The following is a 10,942-nucleotide window of genomic DNA, read 5'->3' on the forward strand; positions in this document are numbered from 1 at the left end:
ACTGGTCCCTCTAGCTGCTTTGGATAGGACGCTCTTGGGCGTCGCGCCACGCCGCGTCGTCGTGTCCGGTTGCTTGCCGACGACGGTGAAATTGCCTCTAAAAAACGGCGGCGGCAATGTCGTCTGTCGAAACAAGTCATCTACACAACACACTGCGCCTAGGATCACGTCTCGGTCGTAAATACCCGCCATTTGATTGTTTGTGGTGAAGGCGCGCGTACTGCTCGTCGTGGGTAGTTCCGAGAGCATCGTTGGCGTCTGCCGTCGACGGTACTTGGTACGTCGTTTGGATGGCGTCGCACCACTGCGCTCGGGGCTCCACCTACACGGCCATAAATCGATGCATTTGTCGTTGTGGTTCAAGCTTTTACCCTGCTGTGTGCACGGCCCGAAGAGGCTGCATCTCCATCTCGGCACCTGCTGGTATCGTCGTCGTCTGCGGCCGGGATCGCACCGGGGCCATGGGTACACCGGGTGTCGCGACTTGAATGCCGGGAATGGCCCGTGCCCGCGCTAACGTCTCCATGGACGCAGCCACGTTGGCGTACGGTGTCGACGGCGGTCTATCCCAAGTCGTATCTTGTATCGATCGATGACAAAGCAACTCGGGCGCACCGGCGGTAGTTGATGGGGACGCCGATGAGCGCCTGGAAGCGCTTGGATGGCTGCGCAGCGTAGACTTCGGCCGCCGGTGTCTCGAGCACGAGCGCATCGCCGAACGATAAGGTGTAGTTGTCCGTATACCGCTTGTGTTCCATCGTCGGGCGCAGCTCGGGGGCGAGGCGTCGGCAGTCGTCGACGTCGTCCGCATTATCGGCAAAGAAGGGCTCAAATGGCGTGTAGAGTTCTTTTAGAAACCCGATACGTTCCCGGCGCGCGCGCTCGGTCGCCACGGCATGAGCGGCCGCGTCGCTAGTTGAAACCAATTGTCGTCACAAGCCCCTTTAAGACGTTCATCGTACCGGGACCGAGCGTCCTCGGCGAGCATGCAAGCGCGGTTGGCAGCCATGGTTTCGGCGTCGTGCCGGCGCGCCTTGAGAATCGCTGCGGCGACCGACCGCGTTTCAGCCTCGGCGCGAGTCATGCCAGCGCGTTCGCGGACGAGGTCGGCGAGGCGCTGGCGCTCCCGTTGTTCTTCGGCGTCCATCGCTGCCGTCTCTCGCTCTCGAGCTGCGTGTTGTCGCTCGAGCTCCCGCTGCGCCGCCAGTTCTACAAACTATCAGTCTTTCAAGTCGATACGATACGAAAGCACCTTTTTGATAGGCCAGGATGCGCTTGAGCTCGATGGCCCGCGCCCGCTTCTCGGCCTTGCGTTCCTCTTCACGCTCCTTCTCGGCGAGGGCGAGCGCCGCGAGCCGCTCTTCTTCGGCAATGCGAAGACCTACAACCAACGCAGTACATCTCGACGCGCGTCTAGAAAACACCAAGAACGGTACGATCGAGGCGGTCCAGCTCCATTGGCGCAGCCGCTCAAGTTCGCGCACCTAGCGACCACACCATTTCAACGATTTGTATGGGACAAAGATGGGACCTCGCGCGCTTCGGCCTCTTCGTCGCCGTTGTAGAGGCCGCAGCCCGCGCGCCAGCCGAGCCCCGCGATGGCGTACGCGTCGTGCGAGCTCGGGAGCGACGAGAAGAAGTACGATTTGGTATAGTCGCGCGCCGCGCGGACACGGGGTGCCGGCATGTCCTCGACCACCTCAATGTCGTGCTCGTCGTCCTATGCAAAAACGGATGAAGACGATATTCTCCACAAGATATAGAGTGCGTGCCTACCATGGACCGCCAGAGCTGCGCGGCAGCATCTTCCGACTCCATTTGCGCGCGGTTCATGACCAGCATCTCATCTTCCCACTGCTGGCGCTCCTTGGCCTTGCGCTGCTTGGCGAGGGCGTCGTAGTCGATTTTCTCACGCACTTCGACAATGGCCGGCGCTTCGATCACCGCTTGCACCTCTTGGACCTCGATTGGTGGCGCCACAATATTGGATTCGAGTTTGCTTTTCATGTCGTCCACTTCAAAGGCCAAGCGCGGCGCTGGCAAAAGCTCATACAAGAGCGGTGGTGGCATCCGGCCGAGCTCGAGGAGCATTTGGAACCGCAGCTGCCGCTTGAGCTTGAGCACCTACAGGACATTCGTATCCATACAAGAATACATCTATAAACCACGCTACTTTTTGTTTTAGAAATTCGACGCGCGCCAAATGCTCGGCGTTGGCGACTTGAAAGTACCAGTCGTGGTACACGTCGCGATGGGCCTCGAGGTCGGCGTCGCGCCGCAACGGCAAAGGTTTTCCTGGTTGATGAAAAGCCTGCAGCGCCGTGTAAAACGCCACGTCAATGCCCACTTGCGACGCGGCGACTTGCACCTACGTCGTGGATTAGGGTTGGGAAGCAACCCGAAATGTACGGTCTCGTCGGTCGCCGCTTCTTTTGCCTCGTGTCTCAAAAACTCCATGCGCGTCGGGTTGTTGGTTGTCGTCCACCATGTTAGAAACGCTGCGCAGCGCTCGCGAACGAGGCCTTCGTCGTCTACAGCCCATGTAAAACACATGGTCCGAAATCAAAAATTTCGTAAACTCGAAAAAGCGAAACAATCACGAAACAATCACGAAACACATCATACCCAGCGCCAATGCACTCACTTCGTCGGGCAAAATGATGTGGTGGCGCATGGCTTCGAGGCGGACGCGCACGTCGCTCATTGCGAGCGCAAGTTCCTTCTCCTGCTCGACCGTACTCATGCTTTCCCACGGTACAAACTCGAGGCGTGTTCCATCGGGGAGCGCGATCGGCTGGAAGAAATCCACTTCCAACGACACCAACTCGGGGGGCAGCGCGATCTCGGGCACGGGCACGGGCCGCTTCAGCCTGCTCAAACCTTTTTTATATCCTACATAATTATCAACAGGGTCGTACCGCTGCAGCAGGATCGCCGCCGCTTTCGCGGCCGCTTTCATCCGCACGAGCTCCCGTTTCTGGAGCACGTCAAAGTCAAACTTGGCGTGCTCCACTTGCTGGAGGCGTTCGCGAAGGAGGAGCGTGCGTTCTTCGAGCCGCGACAGCCGGCTCGGCTCGTCGTCGGCTGCATCGAGAAGCCACGGCAGCTCGTCGACACTCCCGGCCACGACACCACGTGTATACCTACCACCCACGCCCATCATACCGCCGCCGGTGCATGGCACCAAAAACGTACCAGAGACAAAAGCGGGCCCATCGAAAAAAGAGAGGGCTCGCGTGGTTGAGACTCTCGGCGTCTGAGGCGCGGGGCATCGTAATACCAAGCAGTTGCGTCTGCTGGATCACGTCGTTGTGGCTCAGCGCGTACAATAGCTCTTGTTTCAAAAACACTTTTCGAGCCTACTCGCACCATCCATGAGTCGACACGACGTAGCGCTCGAAACGATGCGTCGTACGTTGGCGTTCTGGAGATACCACAACGTGTAGTGGTTCCAGATCCCGCGATCGGTCGCCGAGAGGTCGGCATCGTTATCGAGGAGGATGGAGGACGGCAGCACGACCCCGTCCATTTCGGCAGCGCGGCGCACCGGCACGCACAAGACGCTGCACTGCAGCTCGACCATTTGCTGCGACGACGAAAGCTCGATCCACGGCAACTCGAGCATCTCGATCGAGAAGGGCTGGGGAGTCGTTGACACACACGTGGGGGCCACCGACGGCATGAGCACCGTGCGCCGCCGCGCCTACTCCAATGGTCAAAGCGCTTCGCTTGTCTGCAATCCATTCGTGTGTATCGTACCACCGCTTTCGACTGCGCTTGGAGCCAGAACGCCGGTCCATGGTCGATGGACGCGGGGCGCACCGCAACGTCGATGATGTGCACCTCGGGGGGCAGCGCCTCTTTGTGTTCCAAGAGCGGCTACATCATAATCAACCATTAAGGATACGACGATAGACAACTTTTGTCACAATCGGAGGAGGACGTACGAGGGGGAGTTGGTTGTTTTGAAGCGCCGTTTTGCGAAGTCGCGCTGTCGTGTCGAGCTTGTAGGTCGGGTAGTGCATGCTGAGACTATCGCTGTGCTCGCTTTGAACGCCGTATGCCGACACGACGTTCAATCGTTGATGCGTCGCGTCCAAAGGTGGCGGCTTGGTCTTGTACACGCGGGGGGCGCCGCGGGCAAGCGCGGCAGGCAGCCACGGGGTGTGCGTTTTTGCTTTGGTGCGCGCTTTCGGCTCGATCGGCGTCTAGAAACACACATGTCCGCGCGCATCCTCGTTGCATGTCAAACCGGTTGCGCCTTCGCGTTCAATAGGGTGGTGGCAGTATCGTCCCTTGCCGAGACGCCGCTCCCATCGGCCGACGTGGCGCTGTGAAACGAGACCTATTCCACCTCTTTTGTTCACAATTTTTCAAAAAAAGGAAAGTAGTTTACCGTATCCACGAGGGTATGGCGCGTCGTGGACCGGTCGTTCTCGTCGACGTCCATGTGGAGCTCGACGATGGGCGCCGTCATTTCAACGTGGACTAGATACTCCTTATCTAAGCAACCAAACGTGGTTCCCTACCAAGCAAAAACAAGTAGGGACGCACCCGTGTCGGGCACGTCCGGGATCGAAGGGAGGAGCTCTGTCGGCGGACAACGAGGTGGCGACACTGGCGCGTCGACGCTCGATGGCGCCGACGATTCGAGAGCGAGTGCCACGAGCGCCTTTTTAGAGCTCGGTAGCACGCAGAGCTTGTCGAGGCTGTGGGGCAAGCACCCGACAAAGGTCAAGTGGCCGCTACGCCGACAGCGTAAGGAGAGACCAAGGCGAGGAGACCGTCGTACGGTGTGGCGGTGGCTGAAAAAACGTGCCGCACAGAGGCTGGCTCGTCGCGATGCTTTGGAACGAGAGCAACGACGCGCCGTCGAGCGACGTGCCAAAGAGCCAAAACAGGATCGAGCCGTCTTTGGCCGACGTGGCAAGGAGCGTGCACTACCAACACAATATTGTCCATCGAAAACAAGACAGATAGGGTGTCCATTACGTCCAAGTCCGGGGTCGCGCCAAGCATTTGGTGCACGTTAATGTCAGCGATCGGTCGGGCGTGCGCGTGCGCGATGTGCACAACTGCTTTCTTGGACGTGCCGAAATGCAGCGCTAAAATTGAGAGAAATGCTCAAAAATCAAAAAAAATCAAGAGAAAAATCAAGCATCGTACGCGCTGCCATGGGGAGTTTCCACACTTCGACACTGCCTTCGTCCGACCCAGTGCAAATGTAGTTCATTTCGAGGCCGCGTGCGACAGTAAGGTGGCTCGACAGCGTCCGAAAGCAGCCCACGAGCAGCCATTGCCCGTCCAGAAAGTCCCACTGCTTGACGTTGCCGTCGTACGAAGCCGTCACCATCGTGCTCGGCGGCGCTCCCCCGGCGGCTTGGCCGACGCGGTCGGACTTAGAATCGCGAGCACACTATTATCTTTTATTGGATAATCGGGTTGGATAGAGTTGGATGGACCTGTCGGTGTGCGCGGCCATAGGCCCGATGTACGTGGCAGCATGGCCGTGGAGCTGCCACGTATCGACGATCCCATCGGCACCGCCGGCGGTCAAGAGAAAGCTTTCGCCGTCGATGGTGCGTTGCGGCACATGGGCAAACGCACAGACGCAGTCGGCGATCACACCTATGTATCAAGCTATCAAGTTTCTTTTATCATCAATAATGCGCACCGGACGGCCGCTTCAAGAGCTTCCAGCGCGTGCCCGTGAGGGTGAAGAGGTCAATTGCACCGTCGGACCAGCCAACGACGCACTTGCCGAGGAGCGGTGCATAGTCGAGAAAGGTTATGATCGGGTTGGAGCTGTCTTGGATTTCAGCGCCGTCGTTGCGGTCGGTTGCGAGCGCCGAGACTGCGAGGCATGCGTCTTCAAACACCTGCGCCACCGCGTTCCCAAAGAGAACGTAGCCGCGGCGACACGCTGTGCCCCGCGAGGCTTTGGTGAACCCGAAATCCTAGCCGCGTTCAACTTGATTGAAACTATCGGATGGCATCCAGAATACCCGCAGGTTGTACAGGCGCGACGACGACGTCAAGAGACGCGATGTCGACGAGGGCGAGAGCACTTCCAACTGCGCGAGGGTCCCATTGGCTTGCAATAGACTGATATAGTTGCGCGTCGCGAAGTGAAAATTGCAGTGAACCCCCGTCCACACCGGCGCTAGATCGCAAAAAATGAAAAATGAAAAAATGAAAAAATGAAAAAATGTCAAAAATGTCAACTTGTACGATTGGCACGTACCAGTGTCGGCTGTCCAACTTGACATGATAGGCGACGTGGGGAGGCGAAGAGTCGGCACGGTAAAGCTAGCAACGCTCAAGCTATACCCACTCGTCTCGACGCGGAAAAGGGACACATGCCCCGCCATGTCGGTGACAACAAGGCTCCCGAATCCTAGTCGCATCCAGCTCAACGTTTGCAGTACAAGGACGTCTACCTGGCTTGGTGACGAAAGCGGCGTCACAGCGCGTCATTGACGGACTGTCGAGGACCGTCGTGAGCCGCAGCGCCACAACGTTGGCACAGGCGGCCAGCGGTGTGTCGTCGACGAGGGCGATGCCTTTGGCTGCGTCGTGGACGGCCCAGACATCGAAACGCGCAGCCTCCTCCGCGTAGACAATGAGGTGGCGCGTCGGCGGCACGTACAAGAGGAAGCGCACGCTTCGATCGTCGGTGGCTTTCGGCAGTCGCCCGAGAACATGGCCCGAGACGGCATCGAAAATGCGAATGCTCCGACGCGATGCCGCAAAAATGCGCTGATTGTCGTCGTCGACGCAGACCCGGTGCCACACGGTACTCTAGTCGTCCATGTATCGGACGATCGACAAGGCATGGAACTACCTTTGTGTCTTGGATGTGCAGCCGCTGCGGGCACTTGACGGTATCGTGCCGTCGGCTTGCCGCCGCTGTCGGCGGGCGCATCCGAGCCGACCACACTCTGAGGCCGCCGTGCGTATCCGCTGAAAGCACTTCATGGCGGGCGCTGTTCTTGACGCAGTCGAGCACGTTGCCTAGAATTTATTTGAGAAAGGACGATATTTCCATTCAACCGACCGTCGGCGCAGAGGATCGTGGCATCGTCAAGGGTACTGGCCGTCGCACTAGCCACGTGCAGGTTGAACGCTGCGGCGAGCGCCCATCGAGCGGCGTACTACCTTAGAAATTTGCGATAAATCGTCGAGCCTTTCTGACTCAGGACGAGGAAGGCGTTGATCTACGCCTTGGCTTGGAGCCACCACCGCGTATCCGTTGACGCCACGTACCCATTCGATATACATCAGTCGAAGAAAGCGCTCGCCGTCGGCGGCGGGTAGCGTGAGGCGGCGCTAGGCGACCACGTGGCATGAATTGTCGGCTGTCGCAGGCCGCGTACCTCCAGCTTCGCGCTCACGTTGGCGTAGACGATGAGCACAGACCCGTCCGTGACGGCGAGCGCATCCGCGCGGAAGTTGACGTCGCTGTCGACGATGGCTGCCACGTCCAGCGGCGTCGTCTCGTGCAGCACGAGCGTGAGATCCATGGCACTGTCCCGTCGAGGCGGTCTGGGAAACCGCCGACGCCGATTGGCTCGCCAGCGCGGCGTGTGATTGGTCCAATGCATATCCTGCAGCAGACGAGCCAGCCTGCCATCTACCGGTCGTGCCAGTACGTCGATCAAGAAGCAACTAGGAACGAGCCGAGCACGCAGCCACGTCATCGATGTCCCTGCACGCGTCCTTGCTGGCGAGATTGCACTTTTTAATTCCAAATAGTGTACGAGTCAAATTGCACGCTCGCGGGTGCTGTCCCTCTACTCGACAAGCATGCACCAAGAGCTGGCGCCTTTGTGCACGAGGACGCCGCATGCAGCAGACAACGATGTCGAGTACTCCTGAACGAGCTGTGGCGGACGTTGGCACCGCCCTCTCCAGCCTTACGTTGGCGCCGCGTAGCCGCATTCAAGAGCTAACGACGAGTTGGACGTTGGCGCATTCGTCGAGAGGGCGCCTTTGCTTTGTACCGAGTGCACGCCACCAGCCATCCCGCTGTACAGACTCCTCCACCGGTGCCAAGGACGAGGCCATGCCGATGCACACCATTTACGTGCGTTTTCGCCGACTTCGCCAACACTATTTCAGAACAAAGGCCTGTAGAGTTTGGATATTCGGCCTGCCAGGCCACTACGGATTCGAAGACCAAGATGGAAGGTGCCAAGGTATATGGTGCCAAGGTATATGTCCCTGACGCCAAGGCAGTCTGGGCGCCGGCGACGGTCATGCGCGTCGAAGATGGCGGCAAGCGGCTGCTGGTGCGCATCCTCGATGAAGCCACCATGACGAGCGCCGACAAGTGGATCGACCTGCGCGACGAGGGCATGCCCGAAGCCCTCCCGCTGCAGAACACCCACGAGACGAAGGATGGCTCGACGATGCAGCGCGACGTGGGCGTCGAAGACATGTGCTCGCTCAACCATTTGCACGAGGCCGCGATCGTTTTAACCTCCGCACGCGCTTTGCGCAGCAGTGCCCGTACACGTACACGGGCAGCATCGTCGTCGCCATCAACCCATATGCGTGGCTCAACCTCTACTCGAAGGAGACGCAGCGGCTGTACGCTGGCGACCGGTCGGGCCTCCCGCCGCACGTTTACGCGACGAGCGCCGCGGCGTTCGAATCGATGGCCCTCTACGACCGCCCGCAGAGTACGCGCATCATCATCATTCCACGTGCTCACTCGGTTGCTACATGCTCTAGGTATCCTCGTCAGCGGCGAGTCGGGTGCTGGCAAGACCGAGACCGTCAAGATCATGATGGAGCACATTGCGAGTCTGAGCACCGACCCCAACATGAGCATCATCGACAAGGTCCTCAAGTCCAACCCGCTCCTCGAAGCCTTTGGCAACGCCAAGACCGTTCGGAACGACAACTCGAGTCGGTTTGGCAAGTTTACGCAGCTGCAGTTTGACGCGGACCAGCGCATGGTCGGCGCCAAGTGCAGGCACTACCTCCTCGAGAAGTCCCGCGTCATCTATCAAGCCGCGTCCGAGCGTAATTACCACATCTTTTACCAGCTCAAGGCGTCAAAGGAGCCCGAGTGGGCGCTCTCGGAGACGACGTTTACCTACCTTCGCGACGACGCGCCGCCGCTGCTTCTAGACGGCGAGACAGACGCCGCACGGTACCAGACGACCCGAGATGCGCTCTCCACGATCGGCGTCTCGGTCGACGAGCAAATGGCGCTCCTGAATGCGCTCGCCGGCATCCTGCACCTGGGGCAAGTGGCGTTTGCGTCCAAGGCCGAGAACGCCGAAGAGTGCGCGCCGATCACGGCGTCGCCGCATTGGGCGCACGCGTGCCGCCTCCTTGGGTTCCAAGCCGACCCGACGGCCCTCGGCAGCGCGCTCTGCAGCCGGACCGTCAAGGCGCGCATGGAGGTGTACGTCGTCCCGTTGACGATCGACCAAGCGACGGCGAACCGCGATGCGCTCGCGAAAGAAGTGTACGCGCGCCTCTTCAAGCACCTCGTCCAGCGCGTCAACGAGAGCATCTCGAACGACGACGCGACGGTCGGGCACATGGATCTGCTCGATATCTTTGGCTTTGAAGCGTTCGAGACCAACCGGTTTGAACAGTTTTGTATCAACTTTGCCAACGAAAAGCTGCAGCAAAAGTTTACGCACGACGTCTTCAAGAGCGTCCAGGACGTACGTCGCTACTTGATACATTGATAGTGCGAGCAGAAACATGGGTAGGAGTACACGCGCGAAGGCCTCGGGTGGACGTACGTGAGCTTCCGCGACAACCAAGACATGCTCGACATGCTCGAAGCGCCTCTTGGCGTCATCTCGCTGCTCAACGAAGAGTGCATTCGACCCATGGGCAACGACCTCGCGTTCTGCTCCAAAGTGCTCTCGAGTCACGACGCCAACCCACGTTTGGACAAGCAGCGCGCGCGGGTATCAATCTATCAATTCATCAATGCATCAAGCTATCAAGCGAGGTAGTTGAGTTCGGCACACTTTGCCTTGCGGCACTATGCAGGCACGGTCATGTACAACGTGGAAGCGTTCGTCGACACAAACAAGGACGCGCTCTCGTCCGACGTCGTTGCGCTCCTTGGCGCGAGTGGCAATCGCATCCTCACGAGTGTCTTTGAGCCGTCGCCGAGCAAGAAACCGAGTGGCCTTGGCGGCCGTCGCATGTCGACTGCGTCGTTTATGGGTATCCTGGATACCTGGATAATACGCAATCATTTGAATGACGGGATTTTAGGCGAGACGGTCATTTCCAAGTTCAAGGCGCAGCTCACGGGCCTCATGGCCGACATTAGCGATACGCAGACGCACTACATTCGGTGCATCAAGCCCAACAGTGCGAAATCGAGCACGCTCTTTGATGTGCATGGCGTCATTGAGCAGCTGCGCTGCGCCGGCGTCGTCGAAGCCATTCGCATTTCGCGCGCGGCCTTTCCCAACAAAATGTCGCACGAGCGCTTTCTCCAGCGCTTCTTTGTCATGTGGAAGGACGACGCGCCGCCGAAATCCGGGGCCACCGTCGCGACTGCGTGCGTCACGGTCGCGTCGGGCCTCTTGAACGCGCCCGAATCCAAAGACACGTTTGTCATGGGCTCGCACCACATGTACTTTGCCGCCAACGTTCTCGAAGACCTCGAGCACCGTCGCATCCTCTTTGTGCAAGACCGCGCGATCGCGATCCAGCGCGTCTTCAAAGGGTACGCACCTCCTTGCTACCTTGATACGTCGCAACATTGATACGATATGGGGAGACGGGAAACTGACTGCAATCACGGGTAGGTACCGCGTGCGCAAGATGTTCACGCGCGTGCGATCGGCCATTGTCCGCCTGCAGGCCAACTTTCGCTGTCACCAGCGCCACCGCCGGTTCCAGCTCGTGCGGCGTCGCTGCATTCTCTTGCAGTCGCTGTGGCGTCGTCAGAAAC

General features: G+C 59.1%; 2 protein-coding genes across 2 annotated transcripts in view; one reads left to right on the forward strand and one right to left on the reverse strand.

The window, feature by feature from the left end:
- Positions 1-367: 367 nt before the first annotated feature.
- Positions 368-5,372, reverse strand: SPRG_11754 (hypothetical protein; the record flags this gene model as incomplete). The annotated part of the gene is made up of 19 exons (XM_012350958.1): positions 5,167-5,372; positions 4,993-5,105; positions 4,816-4,940; positions 4,555-4,745; positions 4,397-4,488; positions 3,948-4,208; positions 3,760-3,879; positions 3,416-3,703; positions 3,196-3,359; positions 2,919-3,143; positions 2,626-2,870; positions 2,410-2,531; positions 2,174-2,368; positions 1,777-2,124; positions 1,532-1,720; positions 1,253-1,484; positions 963-1,209; positions 616-912; positions 368-563 (listed from the first exon to the last, which is right to left on the reverse strand). The coding sequence occupies exons 1-19, from the start codon at positions 5,351-5,353 to the stop codon at positions 368-370; spliced, it is 3,837 nt and encodes a 1,278-aa protein (XP_012206348.1). The 5' UTR covers positions 5,354-5,372.
- Positions 5,373-8,183: 2,811 nt separating this feature from the next.
- The window catches only part of SPRG_21053 (hypothetical protein), a gene marked incomplete at both ends in the record, with an annotated part of 4,236 nt that continues 1,477 nt past the window's right edge, over positions 8,184-10,942 (forward strand). The window contains 7 exons of the mRNA XM_012351004.1: positions 8,184-8,474; positions 8,504-8,684; positions 8,737-9,686; positions 9,735-9,938; positions 9,987-10,203; positions 10,255-10,714; positions 10,797-10,893. Of these exons, the coding sequence (XP_012206394.1) occupies positions 8,184-8,474; positions 8,504-8,684; positions 8,737-9,686; positions 9,735-9,938; positions 9,987-10,203; positions 10,255-10,714; positions 10,797-10,893 (2,400 nt within the window). The remainder of the gene's footprint in view (positions 8,475-8,503; positions 8,685-8,736; positions 9,687-9,734; positions 9,939-9,986; positions 10,204-10,254; positions 10,715-10,796; positions 10,894-10,942) is intronic.

The sequence above is a fragment of the Saprolegnia parasitica genome (genome assembly GCF_000151545.1).
Source record: "Saprolegnia parasitica CBS 223.65 unplaced genomic scaffold supercont2.72, whole genome shotgun sequence".
Lineage (NCBI taxonomy): Eukaryota > Oomycota > Saprolegniomycetes > Saprolegniales > Saprolegniaceae > Saprolegnia > Saprolegnia parasitica.